The sequence below is a fragment of the Gekko japonicus genome, unplaced genomic scaffold, assembly GCF_001447785.1.
Source record: "Gekko japonicus isolate JY-2015 unplaced genomic scaffold, Gekko_japonicus_V1.1 scaffold3283, whole genome shotgun sequence".
NCBI classification, from domain to species: Eukaryota; Metazoa; Chordata; class Lepidosauria; order Squamata; family Gekkonidae; genus Gekko; species Gekko japonicus.
The window spans coordinates 45,720-67,746 of NW_015166525.1; the positions used below are offsets into that span (position 1 = coordinate 45,720).

At 48.3% G+C, this 22,027-nt stretch overlaps 1 protein-coding gene and 1 non-coding gene across 2 annotated transcripts in view; one reads left to right on the plus strand and one right to left on the minus strand.

The window, feature by feature from the left end:
• Nucleotides 1-9,350: 9,350 nt before the first annotated feature.
• The window catches only part of KLF13 (Kruppel-like factor 13), a 35,034-nt gene continuing 22,357 nt past the window's right edge, over nucleotides 9,351-22,027 (minus strand). Inside the window, exon 2 of the mRNA XM_015412293.1 lies at nucleotides 9,351-9,777. Coding sequence (XP_015267779.1) covers nucleotides 9,485-9,777 — 293 coding nt within the window. The 3' untranslated portion in view covers nucleotides 9,351-9,484. The remainder of the gene's footprint in view (nucleotides 9,778-22,027) is intronic.
• On the plus strand, nucleotides 17,438-17,511 carry TRNAS-AGA. Its single transcript has one exon. It is a non-coding gene; the product is annotated as a tRNA-Ser (tRNA).

Here is a 22,027-nt window from a genome sequence, read left to right on the forward strand (position 1 = left end):
TTTTCTCTCTTTCTCACAATACAAGAACTCGTGGGCACTCCGTGAAATTGCTGAGCAGTCCGGTTAGGACGGATAAAAGGAAGTACTTCTTCACCCAAAGAGTGATTAACACATGGAATTCACTGCCACAGGAAGTGGTGGCGGCTACAAGCATGGACGGCTTCAAAAGGGAATTAGATAAGCATATGGAACAGAGGTCCATCAGTGGCTCTTAGCCACAAGGTATAGATAGGGACTCTGGGGCAAGGGATGCTCTGTCATCTTGGTGCTTGGGGGGGGGGGTCAACAGTGGGAGGGCTTCTAATGTCCTGGCCCCACTGGTGGACCTCCTGATGGCACCTGGTATTTTTGGCCACTGTGTGACACAGAGTGTTGGACTGGATGGGCCATTGGCCTGATCCAACATTGGCATCTCTTATGTTCTTATGTTCTTAAATATGTTTCACAAAGCCACCAGGAGAATACTATTAAATGATGAAGAGATAATGTTATCTATCCCACAAGCCTTATTTCCAGGTGATCAGCCGTGTTGGTCTGGAGCAGTAGAACGAATTTAGAGTCCAGTCAGGCACCTTTAAGACCAACAACTTTTTAAAAAGTGTTCATACGCATGAAAGCTCACACCTTGACTAAACCTTTGTTGGTCTTAAAGGTGCCCTGCTGGACTCTAAATTTGTTCTACATGCCTTATTTGATAGCCAGTCCACATCAACAAAGGCCTCTTTCTCGATCGTAAATTTTATTGAGAAATGCAAACATCACTAACCATGCATACAAGCTGACATTTGACATTTGTTAGTTGTCCGGGTTTTGGGTTTTTTCCCCATTTTGTTTTTCTGTTTGTTGGCATAGGAACATGTTCATCATATAGAAAAATCTATGCAGTACAAAATACATTAAAAAAAACAACAACACAACAGATTACAGCAAAGTAAGGCGAGATCAAGATATCACTATACAACTGCGATACTTCGATGTAGTGATTTATGACAAATAAAAGAATCCACAAAAGTGACCCATGAATGCACCAAAGGGCCGTTGTGAGATCCGAGGAGGAAAAGGAAGTGACAGGAAAGAGTCCTTCTTGCATCCGGGAGCTTTTGGAACAATTGCATACTTCCAGTTGTGTATTCACACGCAGAGAATAATATATAGCTCTATCTCTGCAGTTTTAGCTTCAACAGTGGTTGTCTTGGTGGCAGGGCAAGTGTAGAAGAAGAAGAAGAGATTGGATTTTTACCCCGCCCTTCACTCGGAGTCTCAGAGCAGCTTACAAACTCCTTTCCCTTCCCCTCCCCACAACAGACACCCTGCGAGGTAGGCGGGGCTGAGAGAGCTCTTTCGAGGACTGCTCTTGAGAGAACAGCTCTGAGAGAACTATGGCTTGCCCAAGGTCACCCAGCAGCTGCAAGTGGAGGAGTGGGGGAACCAAACCCGGTTCTCCAAGATTAGAGTCCACACAACTACTACACCAAACTGGCTCTACACATTGGCCTTTGCCACCCTGGAATGCTTCCGCGCCATCCCCTTTGACTGATCGCGTTCCTCCCATCCCAGGCAGTTATGTTGCTTGTTTGATGATGTCAGCATACACAACGCTTTGCAGAAGCGACATGTTGAAATAAATAGGACCAGTCCTTAACCTAATGAGTTTAGAAGCTGGATTTTAATGGTGTGTGTGTGGGGGGGGGAGAACAGAAAAGGAAAGAGGTGGGGGAAATGGTGGCACCAGCAAGGAACCGTGTGAAGGCACGCAAAAGAGAAGTACCACTTGTAGGGTTGCCAGTCCCCAGGTGGGTGTGGAAATTCGAGCTGCAGTGTTAGAAGAGTCAAACAACAAATATATCCACTGCAAAAACCTTTTTTATAAGTTAAAGTGTTCTATATGTTCCATCTTATAAAGTGCATTGTGTATTATTCATAATATTCTAAAACAGGCATATATTCGTTACGTGCAATATCAACAATGATGATCAGCTTGTACAATCTAATAACCACCAGTCAATTTACATCCTTTTTACACAATCAACCCCAACGGGAGTTCCTAGGATTGTACACCCGCTTCTCCTTGCTCGAAAGTCTTCTAAAGGGGGAAGTTTCCTTTTGTGGTTACATTGAAGTTTAAATTGATGTTTGTTGCTGGTCCTACAAAAGGCCCATTAAGCCCATTATTGTTGATATCGCACGTAATGAATATATACCTGTTTTAGAGTATTATGAATAATACGCAATGCACTTTATAAAATGGAACGTATAGAACATTTTAACTTATAAAAAAAGGTTTTTGCAGTGGATATATTTGTTGTTTGAGTCTCCAGGTGGGGCCTGGAGGTCTCCAGGAATGACAACTGCTCTTCAGACCATGGAGATTCCCCCTCCCCCAGCTGGAGGGTGGACTCAATGCCGTATACCCCACCAAGGTCCCTCCCGTGCCCAAACCCTGCCCTGTTCAGTCTCCACCCCCAGAATCCCCAGGTATTTCCCAACCCGGACTTGGCAACTGAGGGCTCTTTTTGTAGCAGGTACTCATTTGCATATTAAGCAACACACCCCTAATGTAGCCAATCCTCCAAGAGCTTACAGTAGCTCCTGTAAGAAGAGCTCTGTAAGCTCTTGGAGGATTGGCTACATTAGGGGGTGTGGCCTAATATGCAAAGGAGTTCCTACTACAAAAAGAGCCCTCGGAACTCTAATGGGTACAGTCTTGAAAAAAGCTTTCTTGCTCGTTTCTGTCGACGGTATGAACTTGCCCCTCAGCGGTAACCCAGTGGGCTTTTTAAATATTTATTTATTTATTTATTGCATCGTTCAAGTTTTATGTGGGAGTAATAGCGCATTGGGACACCAGTGCGCATATGGCGCTCGGTTGAATGAGCCGGCCGGGAGCAAGAGCAACAAAATGAGTATTGAAAAGGCAAGCTTCATAGTTCTATACAGCGCTAGTTTTCCATGTGCTCGGCGACACACAGTGTGTTTTTCCGAGGGATCTTGCATCGAGATGGCTTAACTTCTAGAACTTCCACCGCGATCCCTTCGATGAGCTCCCAAAGCAAAAAGCAGGCCTTGCATGGCTACGGTTTCCAACCTGTTCCAGCGTTTTATGACAAAGCTCTCCAGTTCGTTTTAAGGCAACGAGCTTTCAAAACCCCAACTAGGGGCTTGCGTCATTTTGAGGGGCCTGCAGCCCAGGTAGTCTGTTACGGTAATGTGTGTGATAAAGCCCATAGAACACTTGTTATGTGTTATAAATCTATAGCAAGATGCACCTGGCTTGGGACACAGCTTGGAGAAGGAAGGGGGAAGGCCTCGGCCTCTGTGCCCTGTTGTTGGCCCTCCAGAGGAACTGTTTGGCCACCATGTAAGACAGGATGCTGGACTGGATGGACCCTCACTGGTCTGATCCAGCGGGGCTCTTCTGATGTTCCTATGGGAACTGGTCTACATGAGCTGCCTATCGGATAGCAGTCTTGTTCTCAGACTGAGCCCCTTCAGGCTACCGGGATGGGGATTCAGTGTTAGAATACTCTCCTGTGAAACTCTCCCTGTGCACAGAACACTAAGGACCGTGCGTCTCCCCCGGTATTTAATTTCCTTTGACCGGGGAGTGCTGTATTTGGGAGAGCGTTCTGTCGAGCAATCTCCTGCCTGTAGACAGAAGCAACTCAACCCAGGAACATTTTAATCTGCGGGTTCTACCGAGCATTTCTAACTCACATCTGTTCCAGAGCCCTGGTGAGACAAGGCGGTTGTTAATTCTTGCGGTTTAGCGTGGTACTAGTCTCAAATACTGGTTGGATTCAGACGAACAGTGTGGCAGATCACTCGTCAGGATGCAGGGGTAATTTCTTTGGGGGAGAGGGTGCAAAGATTTTTCATGAGAATGCACTGGACAATCACCTCTGCATTTGTTTTAAGCACCCTAAATTTAATATTTGTCTGAATCTGCTCTATTCATAGTGCCTACAAGAACGATTTGTTTATTATTTCGATTTATATCCCTCCCGTCTCTTTATCTCAGGTATCCCCAACCATTTTGAACCTGTGGGCACCTTTGATTCCAATGGCCACCACAATATGGCTGCTGCAGGAGGCGGAGCCAGCCACAAAATGGCTGCCACAATATGGCTGCCCCAGGAGGCGGAGCCAGCCACAAAATGGCTGCCACAATATGGCTGCCCCAGGAGGCGGAGCCAGCCACAAAATGGCTGCCACAATATGGCTGCCCCAGGAGGCAGAGCCAGCCGCAAAATGACTGCCACAATATGGCTGCCCCAGGAGGCAGAGCCAGCCGCAAAATGACTGCCACAATATGGCTCCCCGAGGAGAGAGACCCAGCCACAAAATAGCTGCTACAGCTTACCTTCAGTCAAATGGTGAAAAGTCTTATGCTGTGGGGGCAACCAGAAGCCTTGCTGAGCAAAAGCTCATCCACTTTCTAAAAACATTTGAGAGGCGCAAGGAGAGGTGTGGGCGGGTGGTGTGGTACCAATGGGCACCATGTCTGGGACCCCTTCCCTCTTGCATGTGATGACCCTGGGAGAGCACCATAAGGCAGTGCTTGTGGTTGCCATTTTGAGGGTGCTGTTGTACAAAGAAAGGGATTTAATTGATTAGAGGAGAATCAAGGTAGGACCATGCGACTCTCTTCTGTCCCCGAGAAGCGACGGATTCGGTGCATGGGGTTAGTTGTGCAGCTGCAAGCGCGACCCACCCTTGGCGTGGCACGCATGGAAGGAACGCGGCCCGTGGGTCCCAATGCACACAGACTTCCAGAAGTGTGCTAGATGGACCAGATGAATCCAAAGAAGCAGGAAACTGAAACAGAGTCTTTTAAATGACTCTGTCCCGGAAGTATCGATGAACGTAGCCATGTTTTCACAATCAGCGATAAAGCTACGTCAGGAAAACTTCCAATGAGCAATTGTTTTATGCTACACTATGCTCTCTATAGGAGCTGCGGTGGCTCAAGGGGTTAAGATGCTGAACTGCAGGCCGGAAGGTCGGTAGTTCAGCAGTTTGAGACCCGAGTGCCGCATGATGGAGTGAGCTCCCGTCTCCGGTCCCAATGCACACAGACTTCCAGATGTGTGCTAGATGGACCAGATGAATCCAAAGAAGCAGGAAACTGAAACACACACACACACACACCGAGATTAAGGCTTTATAAGGGTTTTTTTTGCACAGGAGATTTTTGATGGTTTTTATTGAGGATTAAATAGGTTCGGATTAAAAACCGAATGAAACCACACAGACACACACACACACACACTCGCACAGACAAAAAGGTGGGGAAAGGTGCCTCTTTACCCGCTCTCCTGTCTCGCCGGTACGAGCCCTTTTCCATTTAACAAATCCCAAACAGAATTTACATCAGTCCGGATGCAGTTTATGCTAATATCACTTGGTCGAACAGTTTCTACGGAGACTGAAATAAGTTTCCCAGCTGCCTCTCGCAGCAGAGAGGCGGCGGCTGTGATCAAACCCTGAGTGTTTTGTTGTATGGTTCTGGTTATTATTTAAGAGAACGGAAACAATTTTGTTTGAATCTCAAAGGGACATTAGAAACTTTGCCCATACTTCTCCAGATCCTACATTTGCAGTGTCTCAAGTAAATACATATATATAACTCATTCCCTTTTTGCTAATGTAACTAAAGGCCGTGGTTTGCGCCCTCTAAGCTGTGGAGTCCTGTGAGCAAAGATTCTGCTCTGTGAGCTACTGGCCTTAAAGTTGTGAGCGAGCGGTTTGGCCGCTGCATCAGCTAGCTTGCTCTGGAGCCCTCCTTCCCGAGCTAAGGCAAAAATGTGCGAGCCAGAGGCTAAAAAACTGTGAGCTGGCTCACGCTAACTCAGCTTAGAGGGAACACTAGTTCCTCTGTGTCGTGCTGAGATTAAGGGGACAGTAAATAGTTGCAGCCCTGACTTGGACAGCCCAGGCTGGCCTGACCCTAAGTCCTGGTTAGTCCTTGGATGGGAGACTGCCAAGGAAGCCGAAGGTCGCTACGCAGAGGCAGGCTGTGGCAGACCTCCTCTGATCGGCTCTTGCCTTGGAAACTCCACAGGGTCACCGTAAGTCCGCCACAATTTGACGGGCATTTCCCAGCACCAACAAGTGAGAGATTGAAGAAGATACATACAGTTTCCTCTTTGAAACAACCATGCTTTTGAAATGATTCGATGACCAAGGCTAGACGAGACTTTAGTTTCTTTGCGTCTCACTTATTGTTTGGAACCAGGTCCTGTCGGATCAAAACCCAACTCCTACAGCGTCCGCGGTATTCCTAAAGAGATTTCCGACAGCTGGCAAATGCTCTTTTCCTAGTGGTAGTGAATGATCTGCCTATAACTGCTGTCTAGGCATAGCTACAGTTTTGTTTCGGACGTGGATCTTGCTATCTGCACAGCCTTCGAAGTTCACCTGGATTGACACCACTACGAATCTTATTGGTTCTGGAAACAGGAGGCTGAGCTTGTGTCCAAGATTACAGAAAGGGTTGCCAAACTCCGAGTGGAGTCCGGAGATCTCTTGGAATTACATCTTACCAAGCAGATGACAGAGATCAGTTCCCCTGGAGAAAATGGCTGCTCTGGAAGGTGGACTCTATGCCATTATATCCCACTGAAGTCCCTCCCCTTCCCAAGCCCCACCCCCAGAATCTCCAGGTATTTCCCAACCCGGAGCTGGCCACCGTACTTACAGAGGTTTGGCAACTAAATGCACAAAGCCCAGGGAACTTTGTCCCCCTGTAAGGGTAGTAAACCAGTCCTTCCTTTCTGTATCCAGTCATAAATCCACACCAACTGGTTTTACTTAGCTCGTTTTGCAGTTGCGCAAAGCGGGAAGTCATCCTCTAAAGGTGGACTTTGGAACCGATGCCCATAAAATACTGAAATATCTAACGTTTTGACCTTTGTTTGCATGGTAGAAGGCAATACAGTACAGAGAGTGTCTGGTACTTGGAACAATATTTGCATGTACCTAAAAGCTAATGGTATATCGACAAACATATTAATTTTTTTGTCCCCGACAGTAAATATACAGTACGTTTGTTGTTGTTGTTTTTAAAAAAGGAACAAGCTGGCAAAACGGAATCACTGCAAAGCAAGAAAAAAACTCGGTGAAGACATTTTTGGAATGTAGAGGGGAGTGAACAGCAGTGTGTGTGTGGGGGGGGGGAGTTACAGAGTCCGCTTTACTGTGCTACAGTTGACTGCATTTATCACTTACAGTAATTCTCTTTTTTTTTTTTGAAAAATGGAACGCGATCCTAAAGAAAAAGCACCTGAATCATTAATATGCAGTACCTGAACCTGGCCAACAGCAACGAGGCCTGTAAACTCTCTCAACGTTCCCCGTCACCAAATTTGGGGAGACCCATTTCCTAGGTAAGGCATCTCTGAAGTTACTAGAGTTTCCAACTCTGGGTTAGGGAAGGTCCTGGAGATTTGAGAGTGAAGCCTGTGGAGTGGGTGCTTACGGAAGGGGTGGATGTCAGCAGGGTACAATGCCCCAGAGTCCGCCCTCTGAAGCAACCGTTTTCTCCAGGCGGAACTGATCCCTGGAGTCTGGAGATCAGTTGTAATTCTGGGAGATCTCCAGGCCCCACCTGGAGGTTGGCAACACTAGAAGTTACACATTCCTGCTCCAGAAAGAGCCACAGGCAAGGCATAACTGGGTGGCCCAGATTGCAGATGCCGCATCCCCCCCCCCCTTGCATCAAAAGATGCACCCTTCCACTTCGGTGAGCCCAGACGTGGACGTCGAGTAACATCTGGATCAGCAAGGCATGGGGAAGGCAGCTCATGTGCAGGGTTCTGGCTCGCTGCATTGGGTTGATGCTTGTTTTTGAAACGGCCACCGGTCCTTTTGAAGGTAGTCTTACCATATCAAGCAACCAGCACCACACCGCCCCTCTGCAGATGGGGATCAGTTCTCCTATGTGCCCCGCCCCCACAGGCCTAGATGCGATAGACAAGTCTTGTGGCAGAACGAGAGGCCCGCTTTGACAGCCCGGAAGATGAGAGACCACATCTAAGAACCCCCTGGGCTGGGACGGAAGTTCTCACGTCCAGAAAGCACATCGCTAACGACATGGGTGAAACATGAAGTGCCGTCCATCTAAACACCATTTTTGTAACACTTTCTAGATGTGGGTTTTGCTCTCTCTCTTTTCCCCCAGTAAGAAACCTATTTCCTGATTTACAACTACTTGGGTTTCGTTTTTACAGCTTAACTCTAGTTGCAATAGCGAACAGATACTTTCTTCTCGGGAACTGTGTGTTCGGCTTACCCCGAATCCAGCGGCTTTTAGGGCAGAGAAGTACCTCGAAAAAGTTCCGACGAATTCAGACCTAACAGTCCCCCCCCCTCCCTCAGTTTCATTTGTTTTTGTTTTTAAGTCAAAGCTGTTCAAGTCGACAAAGTTCTGCACACCTTTCAGTGTGGAGACTTGGGGAGGCAGGGAAGCAATCCTCCAGGAAGTTCTTCCGGGAAAGCCCCATCTGTTTCAGTGGGGCGGGTACAGCCAAGATTCCAGGAGAGTGGGAAGTTGTAATGCCTCGAAAGCAGGGTCCGACCGTTGTGTATTTTAAATAAACTGTTATTCAGTGTAAATATATTTTCCTCAAAAAATTTTTTTAAAAAAACACGATTAAGGCATTTCATTATTTTTTTAAAAAGAAAAACTTTCCATCCTACCCCCCAACATGTTTTCGTTTTAACCAGAAACTTTGTAGACAGACTCGTTTGCAACAGGAAGCTGATGTGATAGGAATCATCTCGATATGAAACGGCATTCGGCGGTTCTGAAACGTGGAATGGAATGGCCTTGGGAAGGTCCGGTTCTTTTCTCCCCACCGGTACATTTGTGTCAAACCTTGAAACCAAATTGTTAGGAGCACAAAAGTCCGGGACAGTTTTCCTCCTCGGTGTGTGTGTGTGAAAAGGGAAAAAAAGAAAGATGTTTTTTGAGTGCAAATCGGTTTAGCGAGTGAGACTGTAGGCAGGTGAGTCTTCATTGTACTTAAGGCGTTACATAAATACGTATCCCTGAGAAAGATGAGAGGAGGAGGAAGAGGGAAAAACCCGACCCGGTTGCATGGAACCGCGCAGGCATTCTTGTTGTGCAATCTTGACAAAAATTGCTTTGATACCTGAGCAAAAGTCTTTTTTTGTTTTTAAAAAATTATAAACGGCCAACAGGAATATCTTGCTAAGGCTTCAGAGGAGGGCAAAATCCTCCACCCCCCCCAAAAATATATATATTGACCCAGCGCAAGTTGCTGATGGAGAAGACATATGAGTTTAGTTCCTTTTTTCTCCTTGGTCAAAGGCATCGTAGAATGGCGGACTATGCGCAATATTTTGAAAAAATGAAGCAAAAGAGTTTTTAAAAAGCAGTGTGCGATGCAAATGAAAAACTCCAAAATACATATATTTATATATAAACATAAGACCAAAGTGCTGGTTTCCAGTGCAGGCAGGTCTATGGGGAGCTCGCGGGACTGGTGGTGGGGCTGGAGGCGTCGGAGCGGCTGTAGTCACTGACGGAGCCCGTCCGGGAGCTGCTCCCGCTCCTCCTCTTGAGCATGCTCGGGTTGAAGTTGGCATGCCGGCGGGCGTGCTTCGTCAGGTGGTCACTACGCATGAAGCGCTTCTCGCAGAGGGGGCAGCCGAACTTCTTCTCCCCGGTGTGAGTGCGGTAGTGCCGGGCCAGCTCGTCGGAGCGGGCGAACTTCTTGTTGCACTCTTCCCAGTTGCATTCGAAAGGCTTCTCGCCTACAGAGACAGAGAGACAGAAATTAGGTACCGTGAAGGCCGAGCAGAAATAATGTTGCCGTTTTTGCACAGGCTAAATAATGCCGTTTCAGTCGACTTCATTGACCATTGGCAAGTGGATTTTGCCATTTCAAACAGTAAAATCCAGTTGCAAAGTGCATTGAAAGTGGCTCGAAAGTGCGGTATTTTATTAGGTACCGCAAAGTCCGAGCAGAAACAATTTGGGCACTTTCGCACACGGTTATAGAATGCAATTTCAATCCACTTCAGCGACCATTGGCAAGTGGATTTTGCCATTTCACACACTAAAATCCAGTTGCAAAAGTGCATTGAAAGTGGATCGAAAGCGCGCTATTTTATTAGGTACTGAGGAGGCCGAGCAGAAACAATTTGGGCACTTTCGCACACGGTTATAGAATGCAATTTCAATCCACTTCAGCGACCATTGGCAAGTGGATTTTGCTGTTTCACACAGTAAAATCCAATTGCAAAGTGGATTGAAAGTGCGGTATTTTATTTTCATTATTTTATTTATTTATTAAAGTGGATTTGCTAGGCCGCCCTTCCCAACAAGTCGGGCTCAGGGCAGCTTACAACAAAATAACATACAAAATTCTCAAAATTAAAACCACTGAACAGACATTGACAGATGAAAACAGTAAACATATACAAGATGGTTGGAGAAAAAAATTCAGCACCCCAGCCTCCCCGTGGGGAGGGGTTATGAAGGATGGGGAGGTTATATCGTATGTGTGTGTGTGAAAGCACCAAAAATAATAATATACAATGCACCTACAATACAAATTTAAAAACATAGACCTTGAATTTGGCCTCTAGATCGAAAGCCACCAGACTAAGGCCCCGGTCACACGAACAGTTTTGGGCCGGGAGAAGGACGGATCGGGGGTGGAGCAAACCAGTGTGATCCCACCGCAACATCTGGGAAACGTCCTGCTACCGTCCCCGATCCGGCCCTTCCGGGTAAAACACCGCATCAAAAAGGAACCACCTACTGAGGTGGTTCATCCGTCAACAGCGCATCAAAGCTGGCCGTGGGATCGCCGGCGCGTCTTTCCACCAGCGCATCCCCGGCTCCTAGCCGAACTGCGCATGCTCAGACATGCGCAGTTCGTCAGCCTCCCCGTCCGGACTGTGTCTTCTCCCCGGCATCTGATCGTGCCGGGGAGCAACGGCGCCGCGGCTCAGAGGATCCGTGGGATCCCACCGCGGCGTCTCTATTTTAATGCGGCTCTGATTTGCCGCACTTTGCCGGGGTTTTTCTCTGCCATGTGGCAGGGGCCTAAGTAGGCCCCAGAGTACAATATGTGAGGATATCCCAAAGTTGATGGTGTACAAACAGCACCACAATCACAGGAGGGATGCCGGGCTCCAGGTGGGACCTGGGGATCCCCCGGAATTACAGTTTATCTCCGGGCTACAGAGTTTGTTTCCCCTAGAGAAAATGGATGCTCTGGAGGGTGGACTCTGTGGCACTGAACCCCCCCTCTGAGGCCCCTCCCACAAACCCTGCCCTCCCTAGGGGTGCCAGCCTGCAGGTGGGACCTGGGGATCCCCCGGAATTACAGCTCATCCCCCCCTCCCTTTTTAAAATAATTTATATTCAGTTTTCCACTTTCAACAACAAATATAACAAACATTATAAAAGATAAGTAGACTGTTAGATAGCCCTTAGAAAAAGAAAAAGAAACATTCTGTTCAGTACAGACATAGAACTGACATATTAATCAACATTTACCACAGGTGAAGAGTGTTTATTACACCTGGTATTACTTCTTGAGAAACTGGGTAGGATAAAATAGGTAGCCATATGCTAGTAAGTCTGCTATACCCGTCATTAACCTTTGTTGGGTTCATTATGTCATTTTTTCCATTATGTATAACACTATCCAAAACAGGTTTGTGGATTTTGTACAATTATAGTGTTTGTGGGGCTTCTTTAAAGTCACAACAGTCCTTGCATTAAAACCATAGATCAGTCCCTGTCCCTGAATACGTATATATTCCCTATTAGCTGACAGCTCATCAAGTTATTCAGTATCTCGCCCTCATCTGGCAAGTCCGATCTCATCAGATCTCGGAAGCTAAGCAGGGCCGACCCTGGCAAGTACTTGGATGGGAGACCTCCGAGGAATACCAGAGGTGGGAGATGGGGGCAGGCTTTGTTCAGCCACCTCTGTGGATATCCTCCAGGCCCCCAGTAGGGGGTCAGTCGCCAGAGTTCGCCATGACTTCCACGTGCACGCGCACACATATAAAAAACCCCAAAAGATATTCAGTATCTCTTGGCTTCCAGGGTTCATGGACCCACCCATCCCAACTTTCTCTGGAGGGAAAAAACAGGTAGCAAATACAACCAGTGCAATCCATGCCTCCTGAGCAGCAGTGCAGGTTTAGGAAGAAAGACAAATGAGACGGCGCAGTAAGGTTGTCAGCCACCAACCCCCACACACACACACTCCTGAATTATGTCACATGGGTTCCCATTAATATAACGAGCACCTTCGGGTTTTTAATCCAATCAGACCACGGGAGCAGAGGTGCCACGTCAAATTTTAATAATGCTTAATGGCTGAGGCAAGCATCTCGGTCAAGCTGCTGGCGACTTCTCTCACCCCGGCCGATGCACGGGCGATTGAATTAATGAATAGCCGGAGCTACTCCCACGTGGCCGCAGAGCTCCCACGTCCTTCCTCGCTGGAGCGTTCAGTTGCGGCGTTCCCTCCTCCTCTCCACGAACTCAAGAATACCTCACTCTGGTGTAAAAAAACCCCGAGAAATGGCGGAAGCATATATGTTAGCCTTCTTTATTGCTGAGTTTTGTTGCGCAGACCCAGTTGCGTTATACTGGAAGTGCAAACCAAAGTATCTCAAAATCTTTGACTTGTTCAGTTGGTTTGCCTCCCACTGCCCATTTGAATAGTTTCCAAGTTTTGGGAAAGACGAGTATTTTTGATTTTTCATGATTTAGAAGTAGTTTATTTGTCTTTTAAATGACTCTGTCCTGGAAATATCGATGAACGTAGCCATGTTTTCACCAGCGATAAAGCTACGTCAGGAAAACTTCCAATGAGCAATTGTTTTATGCTACACTATGCTCTCTATAGGAGCTGTGGTGGCTCAAGGGGTTAAGATGCTGAACGGAAGGTCGGTAGTTCAGCAGTTCGAGACCCGAGTGCCACGTGATGGAGTGAGCTCCCATCTCTGGCCCCAGCTCCTGCCAACCTAGAAGGTCGAAAGCAAGAAATGGCAAGGAGATAAATAGGTACCGCTTCGGTGGGAAGGTCACAGCGTTCCGTGCGCCTCGGCGTTCAGTCATGCCGGCCACATGACCACGGAAACATCTTCGGACAGCGCTGGCTCTTCGGCTTGGAAACGGAGATGAGCACCGCCCCCTAGAGTCGGTGAGCTAGCTCACACTCCCAGTGGCCCTGGTAACAGCAAATTTGATATTCCTGGGGCCTGGGATTACCAGGAGATTTTGACTCCCCGACTGTAGTGCCCTTGGGGGAACATGCGGGGAAAGGCGGTCCCTTAGGTAGACCGGACCCTGGACTTTGTATTTTTCTCTACGATGGAATATGTTGTCTGTCTTTATTACCAGACACTAAATATGTTACGGCTTTAATGTAGTCTCATTTGTTGTTATATTGTTCTGTGGGCATCTAGCACACGCTTGTATATATTTTTCACACCTGACTGTTTTGGGACTGTGTGTTATTCCTTTGGATTGAACACTTAGGCCTTGCCAGTCATTTACTCAGGAAACGATTGGGTAGGGCATTTCCTAGAGCGCGGGCACATGGACATTCGAATACACATAATGCGTGTGAGACCGTGCCCTTGTAGACAAAGCGACATGACATTTAGGCGCCTCTCAGCTCTGCACAAACAACCTACTGGGGAGCGTCTGAATTGGGAGGGGTCTTTTCTCACTGCCGCACCAGCACCAGGCAGGGAGATGCGCTGGTTGTCTCTCGAATCAGGGTGGGGAGGGGATGTGGTTTTCTGCGCAGGTGAGATTAAACGAAGCGCCCCGTGGCTGGCAGGAAAGAGAGCGATCGAGAGGAACGGACATCATAACAACACGTTCGTTGGGTCATATTTCTTTGGGAACCAGCAATGTGGGAACAGCCTGTGCCGCAAAGCGGCTGCACTGGGGGGCAGAGTTCACAATGCAGAACTTGTGTGGATAGTCTGGAGCCAGTTTGGTGTAGTGGTTAAGAGCAGGAGACTCTAATCTGGGAGAACCGGGTTTGATTCCCCACTCCTCCACGTGCAGCTGCTGGTGTGACCTTGGGCAAGCCATAGTTCTATCAGAGCTGTTCTTGAAAGAGCCGTTTCTGTCAGAGTTCTCTCAGCCCCTCCTACCTCACAGGGGTGTCTGTTGTGGGGAGGGGAAGTGAAAGGAGATTGTAAGCCGCTCTGGGACTCTGAGTGAAGGGCAGGGTTTAAATCCAATCTCCTCCTCCTCCTCCTTCTCTTTCGAACAGTGGGCACGCCATATTTTGCAGCCAGAGGAATGGAGTTCATTTTGTAGGCCTAAGATTTATTGATAGACAGCATGTTCCCTAGAGGAATGGCAGCAAATATGTGGGAACCACGGCAAGGCAGAGGTCTTCCACATCACCCAATGCTTGGTCCTTTACACTGGAGATGCTGGGGATTGAACCTGGGACCTTCTGCATGCCAAGCAGAGGCCCTTCCACTGAGCCACGGCCCCTCTTTACAGCTCTCCAGGGTGTCAGGCGGAGGTCTTTCACATCACCCAATGCTTGGTCCTTTACACTGGAGATGCTGGGGATTGAACCTGGGACCTTCTGCATGCCAGGCAGAGGCCCACTGAGCTACGGCCCCTCCCCTATAAAACATGAACACATGAAGCTGCCCTCTACTGAATCAGACTGGTCAGTCTTGTCCAGTGTTCCCTCTAAGCTGAGTTAGTGTGTTAGCTCACAGTTTTTTAGCCTCCAGCTCATACATTTTTGTCTTAGCTCAGGAAGGAGGGCTCCAGAACAAACTTAATCTACGCAGTAGCCGAATCGCTCGCTCACAACTTTATGGCCAGTAGCTCACAAAGTAGAGTTTTTGCTTACGAGACTCCACAGCTTAGAGGGATCATTGGTCTTGTCTACTCTGACTGGCAACAGCTCTCCGGGGTCTCAGGCTGAGTTCTTTCCCATCACCTACGGCCTGATCTTTAACTGGAAATGACGAGGATTGAACCTGGGACCTTTTGCGTGCCAAGCGGATGCTCTACCACTGACCCATGGCCACTCCCCATCTTAGGAATGTGGGTGCAATCACATGCACAATTCGCCCCGCCATAGGCCCGAGTGCCGAGCGGACTTAAAGGGCGCGATCAGACACGAACATCTGGGATGTGCCCCACACCCATCGACAACCCGTTTTGCTCCGCTGCAGAATCGGAGTAAAAAGACACCGGGGGAAATCTGGTGGTAAACAGGTTGCGGTGGGCCACGGACAGAGTTTCCCATGTCTGATCACTCCAGTTTGCTCTCATGGCGTCGGGATGGTCTGATCAGGCCATCCCAACTCCGTGCCATTGTTTTTTCCCCCCTTCTCAGTATGTTCATCATCACAAACTCCACAGGGAGACCTCAGTGCGGAGATGCAATTCATCGATCCCTCATGTAAGCGCATCGGAAACAAACAACAAAAAACAACCCGACTCACCCACGGTTGCGTCTGATCACACTGTGGCAGGCTGTGCCTGCAGCTTCTATGGACTGTGTGATTGCGCAACTGCGGGTCAAATGCTTTATCTCGCGCGTGTGACCGCCTCCTGTAATTCTCTATCAGGCACATTGGCAGTTGTATGGGAATGAAAGTTGAGGGGGGTTATTACAGCCAGGGGTCGTTTCATAGAAAAAGAGCTAGGGGAACTCATTAGCATAACTCATTAGCATATGCCACACCCCCTGACATCACCGGAAGTGTATCATAAGGCCACACACCCCGCCCCCAACGGTCCCGGCCGCCGCCGCCGGCCTTGGAGCCCCACTGCCGAGCCCCATGAGGGGCCCGGCGGTGGACCTGCAAGGCCGGCGGGAGTGCAAGGAAGCCCCGCGAAGGCCCTCCCTGGCCCCAGGCAGGCAGGGGTGGGGAGAGGCAGGGAGGAAGCAACTTACCCTCCCTCTTCTCCTGCCTCCTCCTGGCTGAATGAGGGCCGGAAGCGGGGCGGCCGGAAGCAGGGGGCGGGGCTCCGTCATGTGCCCCGCCCCCCGTACCTCACCCGGGGGAACTGCGATCCCCCGCGATCCCCCCCCAAATGACCTCTGATTACAGCAGAAATGACTTGTAGTAACTCCCCAGTAAATTCCTGCACTTTGTTATGAGTGCAACACATCTGGTTTGCTAGTCAATTTTAGGTTTTCATATATAATTTTACATTCTAAAACATACGTTGTAGTGGAGGGCGTGAGCATGCTAGCAAGGCTGGCTTGGTTATGACTTTAAATTCTCTGTTATACAGGTTTTTTCCCCTTCTTCTGCACATTAGTCATTATTCAACATGTTTTAATTACGTGCATACCCCGCAAGGCACTGGCGTATTTGAAACCGATGTCAAAGCCGGAGTAATAACATAATTTGAAGAAAATTAGTAAAATAATTTCTTACACACATCTCCGTGGCAGTTTTGATTTCTATCCACGGAGCATAAATCACGCCGAGCACAAACTCTGCCGACATGTTGGATCACCAAAGACTCTTAGGAGCTGTGGCCAGTGCCGACAGGCAAAAGGAGTTTGTTCCGAAACTGGGAAAGCAGCAAGAATCGGGGTGGGAGGGGGATGTGAAGGAAGGAAGAGAAAGGAAAAGGACTGAAGGAAGTGAGAGAAAGAGAGGAGGAGGAGAAGAAGAAGAAGAAGAGGTTGGATTTATACCCCGCCCTTCACTCGGAGTCTCAGAGCAGCTTACCATCTCCATTCCCTTCCCCTCCCCACAACAGACACCCTGTGAGGTAGGCGGGGCTGAGAGAGCTCTTCCGTGGACTGCTCTTGAGAGGACAGCTCAGAGAGAACTATGGCTCGCCCAAGGTCATCCAGCGCCTGCAAGTGGAGTAGTGGGGAATCTAACCCGGTTCTCCCGGATTAGAGTCATCGCACTTAACCACTACACCAGACTGGAGGAGAAAGGAAGACTTTTTTTTCCTGGCACAGGAGTCTGTCTGGATATTCCCCAAATCAGGGGTCTCCAGCATGGTGCTTGTGAAACCATAGTCACAATCAATGCTCCCTCTAAACCCTGGAGTCCTGTGACCAAAAATTCTACTTGGTGAGCTACTGACATTAAAGTTGTGAGCGAGCGATTTGGCCGCTGCATAAATTAGTTTGCTCTGGAGCCCTCCTTCAGCTGTGCTAAGACAAAAACGTGTGAGCCAGAGGCTAAAAAAACCGTGAGCTAGCTCACAGTAACTCACCTTAAAGGGAACACTGCTCGCAATAGCCAGATTCGCACAGTCTTTCTTGTCCTTTATCGAGGAAGAAAGACTCAGCAACGCAAGCCATGGCAACCACAGGCATCTGTGTGGTGTCTTTGCCTCCCACATGGCATTCACGGTGTGGGTGAGGGAGAGGTGTTTGGTCTCCACTTTGTGAATCTCTGAACCTTGCTTAGGGGAGGGCCATGGCTCAGTGGCAGAGCTTCTGCTTAGAATGCAGAAGGTCCCAGGTTCGATCCCTGGCACCTCCAGTTATAGGATCTGGCAGTAGGGGATGTCAAAGACCTCCGCCTGAGACCCTGGAGAGCTGTAAAGACGGGCCGTGGCTCAGTGGTGGAACCTCTGCTTGGCATGCAGAAGGTCCCAGGTTCAATCCCTAGTATCTCCAGTTAAAAAGGACCAGGCAGTAGGGGATGGGAAAGACCTCCGCCTGAGACCCTGGAGAGCCGTAAAGAGGGGCCGTGGCTCAGTGGAAGAGCCTCTGCTTGGCATTCGGAAGGTCCCAGGTTCAATCCCCGGCATCTTCAGTTAAAAGGTCCAGGCAAGAGGTGATGTGGAAGACCTCCACCTGACACCCTGGAGAGCCGCTGCCAGTCTGGTTTTGATGGACCGATGTCTGATTCAGTATAGGGCAGCTTCTTGTGTTTGTGTATTAGAGAGGGACTGTGGCTCTGTGGCAGAGCATCTGCTTGGTATGCAGAAGGTCCCAGGTTCAATCCCTGGAATCCCCAGTTATAGGATGTGGCGGTAGGTTGATGGGGAAGACCTCAGCCTGAGACCCCGGAGAGCCTCTGCCAGTCAGAGTAGACGATACCGACCTTGACGAACCAAGAGTCTGATTCAGTATAAGGCAACTTCGTGTGTCCATGTGTGTATCTGACGACCACACAGAATTATCTTTCCGCAGAAGACCGGGGGGGGGGCAAGGAGTGGGAAAAGAAGGGGAGAACCTTCCAAAGATAGATCAAGGGTACGTGATTTATCTGGGTGGGGCAATGGCTTCCGTCTGGCTGAGCAAACCGAGGAATATTTTTAAACAAAGCATCCTTAAATAACGCTTGGCGTGGTTGGGGGAAATGTTTTCCGCCTCCACCGTTTTATACGGGCACGTCCAACCGACCAGAAAGCCAAGCCTCTAACCATCCGCAAGGCGACCCAAGCATTACAGCTGTCTCTTCGGCGTGCTACATAAAAGGTGCTTTCTTCTTTGCCGTGTGAATCGACGAGACGAAACCAGAACTCGTGGTCTCCCATTTCCTTAAGGCAGAAAGCGGAGGTATTTTAAGTTCCAGGATTTATTTATCCCTTGTAATGTTTTCGTTTATCTTGAAGTGGTTTCTCTCCCCACCCACCCCAAAGTTGTTAAGGGTGAGGGAGTCTCCACAAAGTCCAACATTTGTTTCGTGCCAGCCTGATCTCATTTTTAAACTGAGGAACTGTTGGCACTGTTTTTTCACTCCCACGTCTGTGCCACCCTGGTGCTGGAAAGAGGGCACGGAATTCATCCTCGGCTTTTTCCCCATGAAAAGTTTGAAAACGAAACCTCATGCTTCTCCCCCCGAACCGAATTACTCATTTTCTCTGGCTGTTCTGGCTCCCGCCTCCTCAGCAAATATTCGCAAAAGTCATCTTGACATCAGTGGGTTTTTCTTCCAAAGGAATATTGTTAAGTATTGGGTGACTCCTGAATTTTAACTGCCCTGGCTCCAAATAAATGATCTAAGGGGATCTGCTCCTCTGGAAATTCCAAGTCACGGCCCCTTTCTCAAGCATGGGGAATAGCTTCGAATAGACTCCTCATTAACTCTTTCCAGTCTGGTGCTGTTTTTAAGATGGGTGGTAAACTGAAGCACAGAGCAAGCATTAAAGCCTTGGAGAGGATCATTTTAGATACTGGCAGTGAACGAGAAGAAGCAGTTTTTCTGGAACAATCAAGGATCATAAAATCTCAATAAACATCTTAGCCAGTGAGAAGCTACTAGCCCCAGGCTTTAAGGCGTACAGTGTTTTTGGAGAAATGAATCAAAAGATGCATCGTGTGCCATCGCCGATAATTCAAGCAACTCTTTATGTGGGGGAAATAATTACATTCTGTGGAGCAGTAGAAAGTGTTGTGCAGGTGGTTTGGCCCAAAAAGGGAGTGACAGAAACCGAAAATAAGAAACTAGAGAAAGGAAGTGTTTTTGAAATGGAGGAGTTCACTCAAGGTTGCCGTATCCCAAGTGGCCTGAACACAAGGGCCAATACACATGACCTGACGCGCTTCTGCCCTATTGGGGGGCCTTCTTCAGATGTCAAACAGTTTGAGGTGCACATGTTACAATATTACACATTACAATAAGATATCCAATAAGTTAATGCTGGACCAAGGAAAGGCAAGTTAAGCAGCAAGATCAATAGGCACAAGACAAAGATGTTTGTGAGGCCTCTAAAGATGAGTCATGTGTAACTGCTATCTGCTTGAGGACACTCTAAATCTGACTAAAGGTGTGGTCACCCAGCAAGCTTACCGCGATTTGTTCCCACTGTAGATTCGATCGGGGATATTTTTTTCCAGGTTGGGATGACCACACGTCCCTCCCTGAACCGATTGCATCACGCAACCATAGCCGCACTGGCACGGCTTGTTTAAAAAAAAAACACTGGCTTTGCGCATGTGCATATACACATGACCGAATCACCGCTTATTTGTTTTTAACTGCCTTTCTGATAAACACACGCCTTTTTGTATAGTATAAGTTTACGCTAGGTTTTGAATACTGATCCTTCATTAGACTTCTTTCTTACCCTTGTGGTTCTTGATTCCAGTTTTTGGGTCAAGTTTGTTTTCCCCTTCCTGTGTCTTACTGCCAATCAGAGAGAGAGGTGATAGATAATTCTAATATCACCTCTTCGACATTTCAGGCAGAAGCTCTTTACAACTTTACAATTTATTTCTACAGCCCTTAGACCAGTCGTATAAAAAGAAGTACACCTTTACAATATTCTAAAATTTTAAGAAGAAGAAGAGAAGAAGAAATTGGATTTATACCCCGCCCTTCACTACTCGAAGGTGTCTCAGAGTGGCTTACAAAATCCTTTCCCTTCCCCTCCCCACAACAGACACCCTGCGAGGTAGGCGGGGCTGAGAGAGCTCTTGACAGAAACTGCTCTTTTTCAAGGACAGCTCTTCTTCTTGCCCAAGGTAATCTAGCCAGGTGCAAGTGGAGGAGTGGGGAATCAAACCCGGTTCTCCCAGATTAGAGTCCACGCACTTAACCACTACACCAAACTGGCTCTTTAAGGTACATCAGTGACACATTAAAAGCAAATTAAAATTTAATCTAGTATCAAACAACTATATCTAACTAGCTACCTTAGAGTTTCCATGATCTGAGTATCACCATACAGAAACTGGCTACTTGGTGGGTCATTTTGGGGTTTCTATCAGATAGAAGGAACCCGAGTCTAGCTTTTTTCGGAAAGACCTGGAATTTGTTCAGTCAGCGGAGTGATTTTATTACGCAGGCAGAAGCTCTGTTTGCCTTTTAATCTACACAGCCAATCAGAAGCTCTGCCATGCAAAAAGAAAAAAGAAAACCCACCTAGCCGCGCCCACTTCCTAAAAGCATTTGGCGGGCACCGGGAAAGGTCTTGGTAGGCGCCCCAGTGCCTACGGGCACCACGTTGGAGACCCGTGGCAGAGCCAGTAGCTTTAAGACGTCCTTCCAATGAGGCTGCTAACTAAAGCTGGGGGGGGGGGTGTTCCCAGCATCTTGCGATAGCAGGCTTGAAGTGCAAATAAGTTGGTTAATGGAAAAGTTACGCAGGCCGGTGCCTGGAGCCAAAAGGGTGTCCTCTGTTCCCTTTTCACACATACCCATCAGAAGGGAGTAAACGCCTCTACGGGAGCCTCCGAGCCTGCAAACACACAGTTTCCATTAACTTAGCGTCCTCCCCGTTCTCCTGGGCAACCCCCTGCAGTTTCGCGTCTCATTGAGGATTGTGCTGAAAAACTTTATGGTACTTTGAGCCCCTGGGGCTCGCCTCACTCATCTCTCTTCACCCCTTTGTGGGGGAAGCTCCATAAGACGTTATGGGGCGAAGGCCTCGATATTAAGAAAGATTTATGCGTTGGCTTGTGTTAAGTGGCATGTTGCAAGGTTACACCAACCCATTTATTTATTTTTTGATCCACCAGCACACCTGTCTCTGACTCATCCTGAGTCCACGTGGGTAGAAATCCTAGAAGGTTTTCACCACAGGGGTGTTCTTTGCCAACAAACTGTTGCAAACAAAAAAACCCCCATGCACAGTCAAATCAGCCTTTGCAGTCCCTCACGAGGAGTCCTGTTTCCAAGCCGTGCAACGTCCGCACTTCGGTGCTGAGAAAACCGAACAATTCGGCCTGTACGCACTACACCAGGGGTATCCAACGTGGTACCGAAGGGCACCGTGGCATCCTCCTTCACTTTTCCTGGCGCCTGCCAAGGGTTTTCAGAGGGCTTTTGTGATTGGCCACTGGGGACTTGGTTGGCTGTGTGGATTTAGTGTAGGGCAGCTTCATGTGTGTATTTATTTGCGCGGCAGCTTGATGTGGCGAGGGACAAGGAGGGCCCACAAATCTAGTCTTTCTTTTTCTGAATGAGTACTGAGATCGTCGGGCTGAGAACAGAGGAAAGGAGCAAACCGCACCCGGATGGTGGTGGAAAGTTCCATCGAATCTAGTTCTCAAGGCGAGAGACAAACAGAGGTGGTCTGCCGTTGCCTGCCTCTGCAAAACAACCC